Source organism: Simochromis diagramma, unplaced genomic scaffold, assembly GCF_900408965.1.
Source record: "Simochromis diagramma unplaced genomic scaffold, fSimDia1.1 OVJJ01000387.1, whole genome shotgun sequence".
Classification (NCBI taxonomy): domain Eukaryota; kingdom Metazoa; phylum Chordata; class Actinopteri; order Cichliformes; family Cichlidae; genus Simochromis; species Simochromis diagramma.
Window position 1 is genome coordinate 6,483,080 of NW_024387152.1, and position 20,476 is coordinate 6,503,555.

At 38.2% G+C, this 20,476-nt stretch overlaps 1 protein-coding gene across 2 annotated transcripts; it reads right to left on the reverse strand.

The window, feature by feature from the left end:
- Positions 1-1,338: 1,338 nt before the first annotated feature.
- Positions 1,339-5,719, reverse strand: LOC120744052. Of its 2 annotated transcripts, XM_040048171.1 has the most exons (6): positions 5,452-5,719; positions 5,293-5,364; positions 2,574-2,645; positions 2,090-2,173; positions 1,873-2,004; positions 1,339-1,789 (listed from the first exon to the last, which is right to left on the reverse strand). In XM_040048171.1, the coding sequence occupies exons 1-6, from the start codon at positions 5,681-5,683 to the stop codon at positions 1,509-1,511; spliced, it is 873 nt and encodes a 290-aa protein (XP_039904105.1). In that variant the 5' UTR covers positions 5,684-5,719; the 3' UTR covers positions 1,339-1,508. The 2 variants fall into 2 exon arrangements, with proteins under 2 accessions (XP_039904105.1, XP_039904106.1); XM_040048172.1 differs by lacking the exon at positions 2,574-2,645 and having other exon boundaries at positions 5,452-5,716.
- Positions 5,720-20,476: the final 14,757 nt, after the last annotated feature.

The following is a 20,476-nucleotide window of genomic DNA, read 5'->3' on the forward strand; positions in this document are numbered from 1 at the left end:
TGAGTCCTCCGTTGTTTATTTGTGGGCTAGAAGTGCCTGAAATAGTCACTGCTCAGCAAACAAAGGTGACAATGCTTTGAGCAGTTTCCCTCCACCCAAAGCAGCCACTCTAACCAGTTCAGTCCTCCTGTTTGTGAAGCTTAAAGAGAGTGAGAGGCTGAATTGAGGCCTGGTGTAAGATACTTAATACTTTCAATAAGGTTTATTTTCTAAAAGAGCATTTTTGCTTCTTACTAACAGAACTTACACACAGTATTATTTGCCTTGACCTTATAAGTCCCTTTAAATTACTTATGTTGCTCATTGTGTGAAAAATATTGAATTTAATTATTATATCGCTATAGAAATTGTTTTTTGTCATAAATATAACCTTCTCACCTTTAACCCATGGAAATAAAAAAGTTGAATTAAGTGTTGGATGTCCAGCCAATTGGGCACATGGTGGAGATTAACTTTAAAAAAATTAAAAATAAAAATTATTGTAATTCTAGAAACCCTTTTAGATTTAGATGTAGTTAAACGTGCAAAACTACTGGGTAGAAAGAAAGATTTGATTGACACTGTCGTGCCAGTAAACAAACACGATCTACATGAAAATGTAGTCAGGAGGAAACATTGCCCAAAGGTTCACACTCAATAACTTATCACCTTTTGAAGAAAAATGCAGTGAGCTCATCACCCAGCAAAGTGTGGAGGAAAAATTAAACAAAAAAAATCATAATGTAAGGACATATTTTGTTAAATATTCTTTTACTGCTGTGGGCTTTACATTGAGGATTATATTAAGTTTTGGGTTGTTGTTGTTTTTTGTACCCCAAATCCTTCTTATACGCTATTGATTTATTCTTTGAAATTTAGTACATAAACAATTCTACATTTAGGTTAGGATGTGTTTTAATTGTTTTAATTTAATTAACTCAGTTTAAATACAAGTCCAGCGGGATTAGAAGTGAATGGTACATTCAGGAGAAATGTGTTCTGTGATTTGAGGTCCAAGTGAAAAATATGAGGTTAAGAGCTGTGAAATAGAAAATAGAGCCAGACTATGGATTTAAAAGCAGTCGGTATCAAAGTCAGTTGCATAAAAACTTTAAATAAGCAGGTGCTGCATTGTTAATGTTGTAAGTTAGTTGGAATAGACTCTTTCATTTGGGAGAAAGTTAAACTGCAAACAAGTTGGCAATAATATGTGTTTGTGACGCATTAGTTACAGCTTTTCCATATTTCCAATCAAATGGTGGGAATGTATGTGTTGGATGAAGTCTGTGCTGAGTTGTAGTAGTGCAGGTGTAAAACAGAAGCCATACTTAATGGCAGCCAAGTGTTGATGTAAGAAAACAAAATTTGCCAACAATTAAATAAAAGGCTAAACAAAGTAAGAAAACATGATGATAGTTTACATATTCATACTTGTGGCTGCTCAGTCAGCTTCATATCTAGAAAAAATGCAGAGTAACTAATACACTGGTAGAGTGTGCTTGCACAGATATCTTAGGTTGTTTTTCTTCTCACATGGGGAAAAGCAGATGTCCACTGAAGGTGCTGTGCCGATTTGTATTGTCATAAATCCAAGCGCCATTCCACAGTCGCAAAAACACCACATCTCCTACCTCTAATAGCAATGTGACACCATTAGAAGAACTGACTGAATGAGGACCGCTCGAATGTTCGTATGCAATAAAGACGTGCTCTCCATTCTTGACCAACACAGCCCCTGCAGGATGTGAATGATGTCCAAATACGTAAAATTCAAAGTGGTACGCTCCTCTTACTGGTGCAGTGAAGGAACCTGTGGGACATTTTTATAAATTTAAATGGAGTAAACATTGTCATCAAATCAAATTAATTCTAAAAATGTATGTATTTGAGTACCTGTGTGCGAATTATAGGCATTTCCAATATTGGAAACAACATGTTTGAAGACCAGAGGCATGTATGTGTCAAATGGTCCAATAGTTTGTGCGTCTGTGCCTGACAGAGAGGCTGAGAAAGCCACACGTTTGACTGAGAGAGAGAGAAACACACGTGTTAAAGTGACTTATGTTCCAGTAACTGTTTCAATAATGAGATTGTTTCCTGTTCAACAAACCTTCTGCTTCTCTCTTCAGGACCTCCACCTGGTTTTCTGTGATGTTTGCCTTACTTTTAATGGTGATTAGCTCTCCTCCTTGTGCTGGAATTAAATGAATAATTACATTTTTTTAAAAGATACTGTTTGACTGTGAACATTTTTAATAAAATCACTTGTTGCTAAGCTTTTGAGCTAACTATTTCTCAGTGCTACAAAATGCACCTGGTTGAAGTGGGATTTGCTAGGAGACAATTAACTAAATACTAGTGTGGCTGTATGTGTATATTTTAGCATGCATGTATAAATTATGACCCCCGTGTGGGTTACAGTTACTTGTGCATCCAATTCTTGTTATTTAAAGTAATTAAAGATGTATGAGACACCATCATTTCACCCTGGAAAAACTTTAAGAAGTTTAAAGAAATGATTAAGAGCTCAAACTTGCTACGACATTCATGTCTGTGATGAGTGTATGCAAACTTGTGAGCACAGACGTGTATACCTTGGCTCTCTTGCTTCAGCTTATCCATTTCTGCCCTTAGCAACTCCAATTCTTTCACCTTAGCTGCTTGTGCTGACAAAGAGAGTGATAAGAAGAAGAAATAAAAGAGATGATATATGGTTCAGCTCAGTAGTTGGAAGCACTTTTCCCATTAGTTTAATTGCTGTAATATACTACTGTTAGGTTTGGGTTGTTTTTGGTTGTTTTTTGTGTAATTCTGTCTCTGCACACACCACAATGGATTTTAAATTAAAGAATCAAGATGTGAGTGAAATGCAGACCTGCAGCTTTCATTCAACGTGTTTAATAAAAGTATTGAAATGACTACTTTGGTATTACAATTTGACAAATTAACATAATTTTAAGTACAATCACTTCATGAAGTCAAGAACCCACAGACATCACCAAATGCTGTCTTTCCTTGAGATGTTCTTCTAGGCCTTTGATTCAGTTGCTGCGTGTCACACTCAGTTTGGGTAGAAATCTATATCTATTTATATCTCTCTGGTCCACATATTGAGAAATCTAGCAAACAAATACAGTTAGAATCAACTACAGGTCCTTTTCCCTTATGTTTGTCAGGAAACAATGAGGGAAAGGGCCTCATCCGGCCATGAAAGTGGTTATCAGTACACTATCCACATAGTGGATATATACATACATCATACATATATACACACACACACATATATATATATACATATATATAATATATATATATATATATATATATACACATACATACCTGGGGATCCCGCAGGCGAATGGGAACCATGAAGAGGCCGCTAGAAAAGCTGCAACCACCAAGTACCTGCAGAGGGTCAGGCAAGTCCTGAGGAGTCAGCTGAACGGTAAGAACAAGATCCGGGCCATCAACACGTACGCCCTGCCCGTGATCAGGTACCCTGCTGGGGTAATAGGCTGGCCAAAGGAGGAGATAGAAGCCACTGACATAAAGACAAGAAAGCTCCTTACCATGCATGGAGGGTTTCACCCCAAGTCCAGCACCCTGAGGCTGTACGCTAAGCGGAAGGAAGGGGGCCGGGGACTGGTGAGTGTCAGCACCACAGTCCAGGATGAGACAACGAACATCCAAGAATACATTGGGAAGATGGCCCCAACTGGCCGAGTGCTCAGTGAATACCTCAGGCAGCAGAAACCCAAGAAAGAGGAGGGAGACGAGGAACCATCATGGAAGGACAGGCCCCTGCACGGTATGTACCACCGGCAGATAGAGGAGGTGGCTGATATCCAGAAATCCTACCAGTGGCTGGACAAAGCTGGACTGAAAGACAGCACAGAGGCACTAATCATGGCAGCACAAGAACAAGCTCTGAGCACAAGATCCATAGAGGCTGGGGTCTATCACACCAGGCAAGACCCCAGGTGCAGGCTGTGTAAAGATGCCCCAGAGACAATCCAGCACATAACAGCAGGGTGCAAGATGCTAGCAGGCAAGGCATACATGGAACGCCATAACCAAGTGGCCGGCATAGTGTACAGGAACATCTGTGCCGAGTATAACCTGGAAGTCCCGAGGTCAAAATGGGAGATGCCCCCAAGGGTGGTGGAGAATGACCGAGCTAAGATCCTGTGGGACTTCCAGATACAGACGGACAAAATGGTGGTGGCTAACCAACCGGACATAGTGGAGGTAGACAAACAGAAGAAGACGGCTGTAGTGATCGATGTAGCGGTTCCGAATGACAGCAATATCAGGAAGAAGGAACACGAGAAGCTGGAGAAATACCAAGGGCTCAGAGAAGAGCTCGAGAGGATGTGGAGGGTGAAGGTAACGGTGGTCCCCGTGGTAATCGGAGCACTAGGTGCGGTGACTCCCAAGCTAGGCGAGTGGCTCCAGCAGATCCCGGGAACAACATCGGAGATCTCTGTCCAGAAGAGCGCAGTCCTGGGAACAGCTAAGATACTGCGCAGGACCCTCAAACTCCCCAGGCCTCTGGTAGAGGACCCGAGCTTGAAGGATAAACCGCCCGCAGGGGCGTGCTGGGTGTATATATATATATATATATATATATATACACCCAGCATGCCCCTATATATATATATATATATATATATATATATATATTGGCCCATTTTCTGTCAGAGCCAATAGCCAGTTGATCGTTACTGCGAATACTGTTATTTACAAGCTACTTCAGGAATGCACTGCAAAATTTGTTGTGTGTGCTTGTAAGTGACCTCACTCCTCCAGTATTTGCTGAGAATGTGATAGGACTCTTATTTATACTAAAACTTAAATATTTATTGGGGAAGCTGTCCCTCACAGGACATATATCCTGTTTCTCAATACAAAATCCAAGTAACCAAACATGCATCACATCTTGATTATTACAATTATTTATTCTATAGGCTGAGCAAATCATCCCTGGATCACCTGAAAAAGTTCCAGAAAGCTGGTGTATTGCTACTAGTTAAACTGCAAATTGAGTATGCTTCTCACTGATATATAATAAGGTAAGCATCTATGTTTTAGTGTTCCCGCTATGTTATGTTTAGAGTAACTTAGTTCAATGAGATTCTCTTTTCCTACCCAGTTTTCCTTAATTTTTTGAATTTTCAGGTACAGTAAATGTTTCCTTTGAAACACGAGTCTTCTGACAATGTCCCAATTTGTTGCTTATAGGGAGTAAAATCTAACACAGCAACCAGACACAGAGAAACCCCAATAAAAAGAAACTATTCACCCAAAACTAACCTTCGTGCTGTTCTTTCAGCTTCTCCAACTCCGTCTTTTGTAACTCCAGTTCTCTGACCTTAGCTGCCTGTGCTAAAAAACAGAAAAAAAAAATTAAAAGTAAGACATAATTCAGTGAATTAAAGCAGTGGTTTCTTGTGCCATTACATACTACTGTACCTTCATTCTCTTTCTGTAAGTGTCTAATCTCTGCTTTCAGTTCAGCCAACAAGGCACTCATCTCTCTCAGAACAGAATTGATGTCAGGTTTACATGTTTCTTCAGGGTCAGAGGTTTGTGCTGTTTCCATTCCCCGATTTAAAAGTGGAATAATTTTGCTGTCAGAGTTTATTTCAAGTCGAACTGTAGAGAGAGTGCAGATTAGCAGCAACAATGGAAAAAACACTGTCATGTTGTTTTTTTCTATCTTAGCTCCAGCCTTATACAGGGAGTGCAGAATTATTAGGCAAGTTGTATGTTTGAGGAATAATTTTATTATTGAACAACAACCATGTTCTCAATGAACCCAAAAAACTCATTAATATCAAAGCTGAATGTTTTTGGAAGTAGCTTTTAGTTTGTTTTTAGTTTTAGCTATTTTAGGGGGGTATCTGTGTGTGCAGGTGACTATTACTGTGCATAATTATTAGGCAACTTAACAAAAAACAAATATATACCCATTTGAATTATTTATTTTTACCAGTGAAACCAATATAACATCTCCACATTCACAAATATACATTTCTGACATTCAAAAACAAAACAAAAACAAATCAGCGACCAATATAGCCACCTTTCTTTGCAAGGACACTCAAAAGCCTGCCATCCATGGATTCTGTCAGTGTTTTGATCTGTTCACCATTAACATTGCGTGCAGCAGCAACCACAGCCTCCCAGACACTGTTCAGAGAGGTGTACTGTTTTCCCTCCTTGTAAATCTCACATTTGATGATGGACCACAGGTTCTCAATGGGGTTCAGATCAGGTGAACAAGGTGGCCATGTCATTAGTTTTTCTTTTTTTATACCCTTTCTTGCCAGCCACGCTGTGGAGTACTTGGACGCGTGTGATGGAGCATTGTCCTGCATGAAAATCATGTTTTTCTTGAAGGATGCAGACTTCTTCCTGTACCACTGCTTGAAGAAGGTGTCTTCCAGAAACTGGCAGTAGGACTGGGAGTTGAGCTTGACTCCATCCTCAACCCGAAAAGGCCCCACAAGCTCATCTTTGATGATACCAGCCCAAACCAGTACTCCACCTCCACCTTGCTGGCGTCTGAGTCGGACTGGAGCTCTCTGCCCTTTACCAATCCAGCCACGGGCCCATCCATCTGGCCCATCAAGACTCACTCTCATTTCATCAGTCCATAAAACCTTAGAAAAACCAGTCTTGAGATATTTCTTGGCCCAGTCTTGACGTTTCAGCTTGTGTGTCTTGTTCAGTGGTGGTCGTCTTTCAGCCTTTCTTACCTTGGCCATGTCTCTGAGTATTGCACACCTTGTGCTTTTGGGCACTCCAGTGATGTTGCAGCTCTGAAATATGGCCAAACTGGTGGCAAGCGGCATCTTGGCAGCTGCACGCTTGACTTTTCTCAGTTCATGGGCAGTTATTTGGCGCCTTGGTTTTTCCACACGCTTCTTGCGACCCTGTTGACTATTTTGAATGAAACGCTTGATTGGTCGATGATCACACTTCAGAAGCTTTGCAATTTTGAGACTGCTGCATCCCTCTGCAAGATATCTCACTATTTTTGACTTTTCTGAGCCTGTCAAGTCCTTCTTTTGACCCATTTTGCCAAAGGAAAGGACATTGCCTAATAATTATGCACACCTGATATAGGGTGTTGTTGTCATTAGACCACACCCCTTCTCATTACAGAGATGCACATCACTTAATATGCTTAATTGGTAGTAGGCTTTCGAGCCTATACAGTTTGGAGTAAGACAACATGCATGAAGAGGATGATGTGGACAAAATACTCACTCATTTGCCTAATAATTCTGCACTCCCTGTATAATGTCTTTAGTGTCGGTGACTATCTGGTCAATCATTACCATGGATGTTTCATGAGAAACATTCCCAGGAGATAGCACTGTTACTTTGGACTTGTCGTATTTACACTACCCTTAAAATGTTGTAAGTATAAAAAAAAATCCATATATCCATATCTATCTATATATATCTCTATCTCTCTCTCTCTATATATATATATATATATATATATATATATATATATATATATATATATATATATATATTAGGGGTGCAACGATACACAAAATTCACGGTTCGGTTCAGTTCGATACTTTGGTGTCACGGTTCGATATTTTTTCGATACAAAAAAATGTTCATGCATTTTTAATTTGTCATTTATTAAAATTATAAATATATATTTTAACTCAAAAGTACAGTTTTTAAATTTAACCCTAACCCTTGTGCGTGTTTTTTATTTTGACAGCGAATGCGCACCTGCGGACCACTTATGTGCAGCCCTGGTTATTTAGCTCGTCATATTGCAGCCACAGAAATTCTTTTGTCCATGAAACCATAAAGCTGCACTTTCTTTTTGCCTTATAGTCTGATTTGTCATAACTTCTCCGTTTTGTGGTAAGCTTTTCTTTGGCTGTCACTTCTTCACCCTGACCTGTCTTATTTGGCTCAGCAGAACTGAAATGCTTTTACACGCTCACTCACATAAGCTCAGCGATTCTCTGCGCGATCAACCTCTCACATGTTTAAGCTTGCTACGGGAGATTTCACTTGTCATGTTTGCATAGTAAGCTAACGATTAATAAGACGATGTCAGAGGAATTGGTGCACAAATTATCATCACTCACAGATCAGTGCTGTCGCTCTCTATACACAGTTCGCACGATTGCAAAGTGAAAGCAAAAAAACAAGCGCAAATTCAAACGCGACTTCAATATGTCACATATTGACAGTGGCTCACCGATGCCAATGACATAATTACCCAGCTACATTTCTGAAAGAATGCAAAAGCATTGACATATATTTTTCCTACAATAGCCCGACGGGCAGGGAAGAGATCGATTTTGGTAGCCCGACTGAAAAAATCGCTAGCTCCGGGACGTCGGGCTAGCGATATTGCAAGCCCTGTATCTGATTGAGGAATCACTCATCTTTGGAAAAGAGAGTTTATTACAGAGAAATGGCTCTTTCCAAAATAAAAGCTATACTATCCGCTTCTTCTGGGCTATATTCTCAGCAGCATAAGGAGAATCATGTGCTAACAGCTGTCTAAATGACTCGGCTAAAGTTAGTAGCATGCTTGCTTTTTTTTGTCTGCTTCCACTTGTCTTTGCACTAGGATGATATCGGCGTAAATGTGCAGTCATATTCGTTGTGTTCCCACTAGTGCTTTCAGGTTAATCTCGTTGAAATGACCTTAACGCCACAACACGGCAAATCTCCGTTAACGAGCTACCGCCGATCGCTCTGTGCATGGGGCTAGACGGCAAACACGTTAACGAGCTAACTGCGCTAACACACTAGTTCACACCAATGTAATTGAGCATTGCATGGCACATCCAACATACTGTTTTACTTTAGTCCATGACTCGCTTACCTTCAGGGTCATACGTCACATGAAAACCAAAATAATTCCAAACACCAGATCTGAATGAGGTTCAATTTGCCTGTTGCAAGTAGAGCTTAACTTCTGTCTCGCTAGCTTGCCCTGCGCTCTTCCTTCTGACTATGCTGTCTGTGTTGAGCGCTCAGTGGATCTGCGCTCGACAGTGCAGCCTAGGCGGAGTAGTCGAACACAGATTCACTGAGCGCTCAACACAGACAGCATTGTCAGAAGGAAAATTGATAAAATAAATTACAAATGTTGTATTGTTCGATACATATGCGTACCGAACCGAAAGCACTGTATCGAACGGTTCAATATCGATACGAATATCGTTGCACCCCTAATATATATATATATATATGTAAATAAATACATGTAATACATATTTATATAATACATATAATACATGTATCTGTAAATACATGTATTTACAGATACAAAGACCAGCATTGACCAGCCATTCAGGATGTGAGGTTTATTTTCCTTGTAGCAAAGACAATGTACTATTCCTTTAGCTCAGTTGTGCACAGGGCCTATTGAGTCTATTCTCGCTGAATAAACAGAGGTAGAGTTGGAGCCTCCACCTTGTTTTCTGTGGTATTTGTCTTAGCTTTAATGGAAATTCTTGTGACTGTGCTGTAATCACAGTAATTGGTTAAAAGGAAAAAAAAAAACGAGCAAAACCTGAGTTCCATTGTAAATATTCATTACTTTGGCTTCAGTTACTGAAAACATATATTTAAATATATCATATTTCATGATGTCCAGAAAAAAAAAAAAACAGACCGAGCATTTTCCTCATCGTCTTTAATTTTTCATCATTTTTCACTGCTGAGTATATATACCTTGATATTGTTCCGTCAGCTTGTCCAGCTCAGTCTTTTGCAACTCCAGTTCTCTCACCTTAGCTGCTTGTGCTAAATAAATAAATAGATAATTAAAAAAAGCATGACACAATATTTGCAGACACCATGCCAGTGGTTTAATTAAATGGATCCTCAGGCCACAAATTATACTTTACCTTCATTGTCTTCTCGCAAGTATCTCACTTCAACCTTCAATTCACCCAAAAAGGCACTCATCTCTCTCAGCACAGAATTGACGTCAGTAACACAGTTGTGTTGTTGATCAGAAGCATTTGCTTGTCCTCTCTCCTGCGATCCAGTTTCCGTTAACTGTGGAATAATTTCATTGTCAGACTATGTTTGAAGCCTGGCTGTTGGCAGGAAGGTCAGCAGCAACAATAGTGTCCAGTTTACTGTTGTTTCTGTCTTAGTTCCAGCCTTATATAGCGTCTTAATTGTCAGGAATTTTGGGTCAATCATTGGCAGAATTATTTTATTATGAACACGTGCAGGAGATAACACTTGATACTTCTGACCTACTATGGCCTTGAGCTACCCCTCACTTCCTTTTAGTTTTCTTCCAATGAGACAGACTTTCTTGTTATTTTTTTAAATAGTCTTGAGCAATAGTTCTCCAGGTTTTGTGAAAGCCTTTCAAAGTTGTTTTTTGGACATTTAGAAGGAGTCTGTCTCAAAAATACACAGTTGGTTCGGATTTCTTTAGTTAAATCTATGAAATAGACCAAAGATAACATAGTTTGATGGACAATGAATAGTATTTGTGCACCAACAAGATGACTCCCAAGTTATCAGCTGAAGACTTGGCATATATCAGCATGGTGTGCAGTTTCTTTTTTTTTTTCTTTTTTTTTTTTTAAATGAGGAAACTCTGCAATTGGAGGACAAAAGAAAACATGGCTGGCCCAAAAAACTATTTACAGCAGACCAACAGTTTGCATTGCTGTTAATAAAGTTGTATCTTTTCCATTGAAGCACACATTGTGATGAAAATCAGTAGATCTAATCTACTGGTTTAACTAAATCAACTTGCAGCCACTATTAATCTATTTGAAATATATCTTTAACTAAGGTTTCTGGCAGAAAACTGCTTAAGTACTATGGCATTGAGAAACAGCATCAGTACTAGGGCTGCCACAAACGATTATTTTGATAGTCGCCTAGTCACCGATTATTTTTGCGATTAGTCGACTAATCAGATCATGCATCCATTGGACGTAAAACTACAGCTTACTGCACAAGCATGCATCTGCTCTTATATAACTATCATTAGCTTACAGCTTTAAGTGTGTAAGGTATGCGCTAACTAAAAATAAAGACAAGATGATAGTTTATTAAATTTTAATGAAATTTGCAGATTGGTGAAGTTTAATAAACTCCTTGCTATCTAAAATATAACGGGACACTGGAGTATATTCTCGAGCATCTCACACTTCTGATAATCAGTTGTCTGCTTGACGTTTATTCAGCTGTGTAAAAACAATAACTTTAACCTCAGCCAAACCGATTTACTCAGGAACAAATAAAATACTAAAAAAAAGCCAAACAATGACATTGTTAAGTTACCTAAGTGACTTATATATATTTAACCTGAGTAGCGAAAGACAGCGGTGGGTTTGAAAACGATTTGCCGGGAGTCCGGTGTTCTCACGGGCTCTAGTGAGCCATGCCCCCGGCTAGCTATCGAGCTAGTGGGTAACAGACGTCTCCGAAAACGTCGGAGCGCTTTTGAAAATATGTGGTGTCTTGATAAACTGAGCAGATATTTGAGGTTTACGCAGCTACATTCTCGCCTGAAAATATGTTAAAAGTTTATTTTGTGACCCAGAAAGAATAATAAGAGTAATATTAAAACTAACTAGCTGCCGCCATTGTTGGAAACTGAGCTGGGCTGCGCTATGAATTCTGGGACACAGCTTCTTCTTCTTCGGGGTTTCACGGGAGCTGGCATCCTTGTACATGCAGTGCTGCCATCTTCTGTTTCAGTCTGTTATTACAATCTTAAATCCTACCACTTATTCCTGTGTCTTTTGTGATCTTACAAAGCTTCAAACAACGTCGATAATTTTGATAGTCGACGTAATCGTGATTAGTCCAGGATATGTACTGTGTCCACCAAAAAACTGTTTAAACACCATGAAACAGTTTCACCCGATTAACAGCAAAGACCTGGAGGACATCTTAGGTCAACTGAACTCCTCCTCCTGCTGTTTAGATGTCCTGCCAACAAGTTTTTTCAAAAAGGTCTCAAAGACTTTAGAGTCAGACCTGTTACAGATCGTCAACTTTTCTTTATTATCAGGTGTGTTTCCAGAATCACTAAAAACTGCTGTAATCAAACCTATACTGAAAAAGGACAATCTTGACAAGACACAAATGAACAACTACAGGCCGATCTCAAATCTCCCGTTTTTAAGTAAGATCATTGAAAAAGCAGTTTCTCAACAGCTCAATTACTTCTTAAAACAGAATAATTGCTACGATGCCTTCCAGTCAGGTTTTAGACAGAACCACAGCACTGAAACCGCTCTGACCAAAGTGTTTAATGACATATGTCTGAATACAGACAGTGGAAAAATGTCAGTCCTAGTTTTACTGGATCTCAGTGCAGCATTTGATACAGTTGACCACAACATATTACTCAAACGACTGGAGAACTGGACAGGTCTTTCAGGAACTGTACTAAACTGGTTCAAAACATACTTAGAAAACAGGAAATACTTTGTATCAATAGGTAACTTCACATCTGAGCAGACAAGTATCACATGTGGAGTTCCCCAAGGTTCCATCTTGGGACCCCTTCTGTTTAACATCTACATGCTCCCACTGGCACAGATTATAAACAACAACAAAATAAACTATCACAGCTATGCAGATGACACACAAATATATATCACAATGTCGCCAGGAGACCGAGGCCCTGTACAGGCTCTTGGTAAATGCATTGAGGAAATCAATGACTGGTTGTGCCACAATTTTCTCCAGCTAAACAAAAACAAAACTGAGGTAATAGTCTTTGGCGCCAAAGAAAAACGATTACAGGTCACCAGAGAACTTCAATCTATACATCTAAAAACCACAAACCAGGCGAGAAATTTGGGTGTAGTGATGGATGCAGACCTAAACTTAGAAAAACACATTAAGACAATAACAAAGTCAGCTTACTATCACCTCAAGAATATATCAAGGATAAAAGATCTGATGTCTCAACAGGACCTGGAAAAACTAGTCCATGCATTCATCTTTAGTAGGCTTGATTACTGTAACAGCATCTTTACAGGTCTACCTAAAAAATCAGTCAGACAACTACAGCTCATTCAGAACTCTGCTGCTCGAGTCCTCACTAAGACCAAAAAAGTGGACCACATCAGTCCAGCTCTGAGGTCCTTACACTGGCTGCCTGTCCGTCAGAGGATAGACTTTAAAGTTCTGATGCTGGCCTATAAAGCTCTGAATGGTTTAGGACCAAAATACATCAATGACCTCCTGACCCAGTATGAACCATCCAGATCCCTTAGGTCATCTGGATCCGGTCTTTTATCAGTCCCCAGAGTCAGAACCAGACACGGAGAAGCTGCATTCAGATTTTATGCTCCTTATATCTGGAACAAACTCCCAGAAAGCCTCAGATCAGCTGAAACACTCAGTTTATTTAAATCCAGGTTGAAGACTCACCTGTTCTCAGCTGCATTTGAATAAAGCACCAAATCCACACTTTAAGCTTAAATTTCAAAACTTACATTTAACTACTGATTTTATCTACTGTTCTGATTTTATCTGTTTTGATTTTATATACTGTTGTTTGTTTGTTTGTTTGTTTGTTAATTAGTTAGTTAGTTTATTTGCTTGTTTTAATCAATTTTAAATCATGCTTTTTATTTGTTCTTGTTTCTAATGTCTCTGTAAAGCACTTTGAATCACCTTGTTGTTGAATTGTGCTATACAAATAAACTTGCCTTGCCTTGCCTTGCCTTAGTCGACTAATCGTGGTAGCCCTAATCAGTACTAACTGAAAGTTTAGGAGATCAAACTTATTCTAATCATAAAGGCATATCTCAGTCTGGATTATGGCTGACTGAAGGCTCAAAGAGGAAATTACAAAACGCAAATGTATTTGACAACATCAAATACATTTTGTAAACAGGACACAATTACACATTGGTGTGTTTAGATGAGTCAACTTTTCTAATTGTTCACTTCTAATGAAAAAAAAAGTATTGAAGTCAAACAGCTACACTGTAAAATGTAATATTGTGTTTAATTAAAAATATTAAATAGGCTGAACTCAATTTTTATCAATTTGTTATTAGAACTCGATTTAAATAAGTTACCAGTACTTTTTATGCAAAAATGCTGATAAACTCAAGAGATTATTGTCATTGCTGTGGATCTTTACCTGATACACTGACTTGGTGAGTAAATGTTTACTCTTATTTTGTGGCTTCTCTTAGTTTAGCACCAGGTTTATAATCTTGCTAACTAGTTAGTGTTAGCCTAGTGTTGCTGCTGCGGCTGGGCTCATGTTACTTAAAAATTAACACCACAGCCTTAAAAACCTTACATAAAACTATGTCTGTGAAATTTTCTGTTGATTATTTGAAATAAAAAAGTGAGATAAGAGCCCAGACAAAATTCTTCGGGAGGTGTAGACGTTAGGGGTGGGGTGTGGGGGGTATTTTCAATCCATAGCCATAACTAACTAACTAATTATATATATATCATGTTTAACCTGAGTAGCAAAAGAGTGCAGGGGGGTTGAAAAGAATAAGCCAGGAGTTAGCTGTGCTCCCGGACTCTATCAAGCCTTGACCTCCCGGTCAGCTATCGTGCTGGTGGATAACAGAGCTCTCCGAAAATGTGGAAGCACTTTTGCAAATATGTGATATTTTGATAAATTAAGTAGATATTTAAGCATTACACAGCTACATTCTCGTTTGAAAATATCTTAAAAGGTTATTTTGTGACCCAGAAAGGGTAATCTGGGGAAAAGGAGGATCGCATTTGTCTGCAGGTTGTCGGAGCCTGTTCGTACTTGTAGCGCGGCAATGGCGGAGGAGCGCGGCTAAAAAACGTATTACTTTTTCTGGGTCACAAAATAAACTTTTAAGATATTTTCAGGCGAGAATGTAGCTGTGTAAAGTTCAAATATCTGCTCGATTTATCAAGACATCGCATATTTGCAAAAACGCTCCAACGTTTTCGGAGACGTCCATTTTTTTTCATGCATTGTGGCAGCTTTTGAACATCTGTGGCATCTATTAATGTCAAATGTAGCCTTTATTTAACAACATAAGCAATCGCTATGTTACAATAATTGCACAGCCATTAAGGATCAAATCAGTTTCTGAAAAATGTTCTGTTTTTTTTCCCTCTGCTTGCTTCTTACTGTCTTTGAGGCTCGGGACCAGCAGTCCTGTTGTTGGATAGAAAGACATCAACTCAGTGGTAAGTATTTTGGTTTTCCAATATATTAGCAACTGTCAGTGACATTTATATTAATCAGGCTGAACTTTAATCATACTTTAGATCAGCCTGTTTTTACTTATTGTTTTATTTGTGCTTTGGTTTGGGGAAGTTGTTTCTTTACTGATCTTTTCCTGTCTTCTGTTATTAGAATCAGAATCAGATCAGAATCAGAAAGGGGTTTATTGCCAAATGTTGAGCAGGTTTACAACATTAGGAAATTGCTGCGGTGCTTCAGTGCAAACATAGTGTCATAAATAGCACTTAAATAGACATGAAAAAATAAAAGTAGGAATAAGAATTAAAAGTGCTACGTAGAAAGATATGTGCATGAGATATACATGAGATATATACATGAGAATAAGAATTAAGAGTGCTACGTAGATAGATATATACATGAGTGCAGGTGGTGATCAGTGCCAAACATGGAATGATGCAGTGACACAGCGTAGGGTCATGTGTTAGTGGCGGGGACAGTCATATGGTTATTGTTCATGTGTCCAACAGCAGAGGGGAAGAAACTGTTCTTATGGCGAGAGGTTCTGGTCCTTAGACTTGAGATATGGCTGCACTATGCTGTTGCTGGTGACTCCAGTTAATTCTACAAGACATGCTGTGTAAGTAAACAAACAACAACAGTTTGGTCTGCATTTCTTGAAAGATCACATCCCCCAAACTTAGTTTAGAGGGTCTACACTGTATATAGTGAAGTCTGCAAGTTTTCTAACAGCAAAATTTGTTTTGTTCCCAAATCATTTTGCACATCATTAGAATGAAAGTCATTGCCCATGTTTGCATAGCCCTTTTTAAAAGGATGCTTTCATGACATTATTGTATGTTGGGTGGTGGTCACGGCTATCCAGACTGACAATTGGGACATTGAATGTCACCTCTCCGGTGGGGAGGGAGCCTGAGATTGTCTAAATTGGAGTCTGTTTTATACCAAATGCAGAAAAAAATGTTTTAAGAAAGCAATTAAGTTCATGTTCCAAAAAATATGATTGTTTGCTTGCAGGACACCAGGAGAGATGAGTCCTCCGTCACAGATGGTGTGGTCAGTGAAGATGGTCGCCTGCAGGTTCAAGCTCATTGCATCTCCAATCCACATCCACTGCCACTGTACTTAAGGGAAGTTAAAGACTTTCTTCTGCACTTACATTTGGATCACCTCGATCCATGATAGTCATTCAGGCAGTAATGCCTGGACTGGAAACAAGCAATCCTTAAAATAATACAACATTCCAGCTCCTGTGTTGGAATGAAAAACAAATGTGTTGTTTAAATTAGAGACTGCACTTGTGACAGAACAACAAATATTTTATTTTTATTATATAAGTAATGTAAGTACAAAACAAACTTGTGGTAGGCCTAAACTTATTTTCAGAATAATTACATCTGAGACTTTGTTTCATTGTAAGATTATAACAGTGATGGCAATATAATTGTTTGTTGTTCAGCAGAACAGTGTCCAGTATGTTGGCTGTTATACTTTGTTGTGTTTGAAAATAAAAGTTCGGCTGATTTTAACATCATTACAAAAAGTGTTGTTAATTATTTTTAATCATATTCAGGTTACCACACATTGTTTTTTCATTTAGTTGAACTTGAAATGTTTGTCAGTAGGTAAACAATTATTATTGCACAGTCAGAAATATCAAGTTATTCTTAATACTGCAGACTTGCAATGTGTAAGTTGTCCTAACAGTCATCTCAAGTAAGCTTTACTTAGTTTTTTTGAGGCAATGAGTTTCCTCAATTTTTTTGAGTTCTGGGAACTAACAAGGCTGTACAGTGTACTCAAAATGAGTAAGTTGCCCTAACTTTGTCATCTTAAGTAAACTTAATCCAATTTTCTTGAATTCTGGGAACAAATGAACTTGTACAGAGTACTCAAAATAAATAAGTTGTTCTAATTTAGTCATTTTTTTAAAGCAAAGAGTTTCCTCAATTTTTTTGAGTTCTGGGAACTAATTAGATTTTACAGTGTATGCTTTGGTGTATGTGTATATGTATATGACAGCAGTAAACAACCTTCCACAAAAAAACAAGTTAGTCATAGACAAAACATGGTCTTCCTCAAGGTGTTAAATGGTTGTAATTTCATAAAACATGGCTTGGAAGACAATTCAGATGAGCATTAAAGACCATTTTCTGTTCTTCCTCAATAAACTGATAAACCAAGCATGAGAACAAAGTCTGGATAATAAAGACCAAGGAGACAAACAAAAACACCCACTTTCATCCACGTGTGATCTTCGCCCCCCATGTACATCAACAACTCTCTGAAAAACAAGTCAAAGTCGAAGTTATTGTTTTACAAATGTGTTGACCTTTCCAGTTAAGTTAGTCACGATGGACTGTTCTGATTAAGGCTTTATATAAAAAAAACAAAACAAACAACACAAAACAAAAAACAGTTCAAGATTAATACTCATAAAAACAACAACAACAAACGAAAACTCTAATCACTACAAATCATCAATACCATCATTACTAGTCTGCAACCTGCCCCAAGACTAATGTACATCCAAGCATCAGGTAAAGCAGGGAGACAAGCTTATTTTAACACTGTAATATAGCTAAAAAGCATTATCATTCGATTTCCAAAATGTCTCTTTTTAAAGCAAAATGCTGGTTTATTAGACAATTTTCATTTCTGGGCAAACTGCTTCTTAAACAGTACACTCTTTGTAAACATGCATTTTCAGCACACAGTTCTCCAGAGTTTCCACTAGAGGGAACTGCTATAGTTAATTTCAATATTAAATAATTGTGAGCGTTAACTTATCGTCCTGAAAACCGAAGGGGAAAAAAGTATCTTTAAGTTACTTTTTTTTGTCCACTACAAAGGACATAACGAACAGACTAGGTCTCAGGAGCACACCTAGTTCGTCATTTCTTTATAAGGTGATTGTTTTCAATTATATTTAATGCCTAATATTTCAAATACTGATGGCATTTGGCATAAAATTTCCAAAAATGAACATGGAAGAGTAAATATAAAAAAAACGTCCAAGATTACAAAATAAATAAATATTCCATTGATTAAATATCAAGCTAAATGCTTGATTAAATACTGCTGTAGCACTTCGTTCTCAATAAATTTGTATGTAAAGGAAGTTTACTATTCTTGATACAGCTTATAAATGTAAATATTATTACAGCAAAACTCTTAATATTGATAGATCAGTTATGAAACTTCCTTTGATGAGGATATACTACAAATGATTTTAGACTGAACAATGTCATACACACACACACCTTCATACATCAAGTTACTTTTTGCACAGTGCTCAGTCTTTTGCACAACCCACTGTCATTGTTGCAGTTTTGTATTGCACTGTCTCGTGTCTGTATCGTTCCGTTCTGTCTGGTGTTTCACTGTTTTTTGCAATTTTTGTGCACTTGCACTTTATATAATTCTGTGTTGATTGTCTGTTATGTAGCACCATGGTCTTTCACCGTGTACTGTACCACTGCACATGGTTGAAATGACAATACAGGCACTTGACCTAAAAGAAAAAGTTTTTTCTTGCCATTTCCCGACTTACCTGCCCAGATAGCAAGGAGACATTGAACAGATGTTGATTTTCCATCTGAACCATCAGAATCGTCAGGATTGAAATGTCAACACAAAACCAATGTTGAAACAACATTGAAATACTGATGAAACCTTACACTGACATTGAAATAACATTGATTCACTGTTGTTCTGTCATCGTTGATTGTTGATCTATTTATAGTTGACAAGGTGACAACAATCACGTTGAAAAACCATCGATTTATGGTTGAGCGGGAAATTAAAGCTGCTACCACTTGGACTATTCCGCAGCACCCCTATCACATTGGTACATCCCTCCAGGTAACCATTGTCTTGTACAGTAGAGCGGGACATTAGATTTACTCTCAGCGGAATTGATCGGAGAAGGCATCAGTTCATGCACTGCACTGGCCTGCACCACGATTAGTATAAGGTAAGAATGAATGACTTTTGTTCTATTCGTTATTTCCACGGTTGCATTTGAATAACAGTAAAAAAAAAAAAAAAAACTTGTTAATGTAAAGTTTCGGATAAAATGTGGGAGCCCGAAATTGTGTCTACTTTCATCTTACAATCCGGCAACAAATAAATTGCACTGCAAACAAAGTCTATCAACAAAGAAAACATTTTCGTTTCATACTTTTCCGTTATATTCCCTTACAAAGCTAGCTTTAACGCTTCGAGGGTTCCTTTGTTCTTGCCGTCACCTCGGCGCTTGACCCAGACTTTCGCTCTGTAGTTCTCGGCCGAGAAGCTATAATTCTATTGACGTTATTATCATGTAATTATTAAATAAGTGTACTGCCACTTGCTATAGTATTCCTGAAGATGCTGTTCTTGTACGTTTTATATCACAGTTAAAGCCACAGCAACCCGATAGTTATACTACAATAATATGGTAATAAGATTCATTTGGTTCATAACCTGCCCACCCAGATAGCAAGGAAACATTGAAACAATGTTGAGTCAATATCAGGCTGTGTCATTGAATCAACGTTGAAGTGTGACGTTGACCTGACGTCACTCTTGCACCCTTTTTTAACGTTGAAACAACGTCAGGTTTTGATGTTGAATCAATGTTGAAACCTGACGTTGATTCAACGTTATATTTTCTAATACTGCTGACAGTGTTTCAATGTCAGATTCTGATATTGAAACACTGTTGAGCTATGGTGTTGATTTTCCACCTCTTTCGCATAGTTGCTTTTTATTAAAACAACAGTTAAATCATGACTGGAAATCTGCCTTTCTTTATAGGTATTTTAACCAATACTAAACTACTGCATGTTTCCATCAATACTTCAACCACCTAAACACATAATTGTACTTATTCCTTAAATTGGACACCCTTTATAAAAAAAAACCAAATGTCTCACAATGTATCATGTCAATATTATTATCCTAAAATAAGAAAGCATTGCATGTGATGTAACAGAGAAAAAAAATAAACAAAAAAAGGTCAATAGGCATGTTTCGTTTGCTAAATACTTTATTAAAAGACAGTTTCCTAGTTACGTTTATATGATTCACAGAAGTTTGTAATTTTTTGCATGATGTGCGTCCTGCACCACCCAAACGATCTGGGGCGTATCGGAGCCATTTCTGCACTGCTTGTGCAAAGACAAACTCGGACATAGAGTTTGCCCGTAACTGCTGCGTCAGGCTCCAATCAAGGCAAAGCGTCTCACCTATAGACACATTTTAAGAGATGGAATTAGCGTGTCTCATGTCTTAAATGTGTAT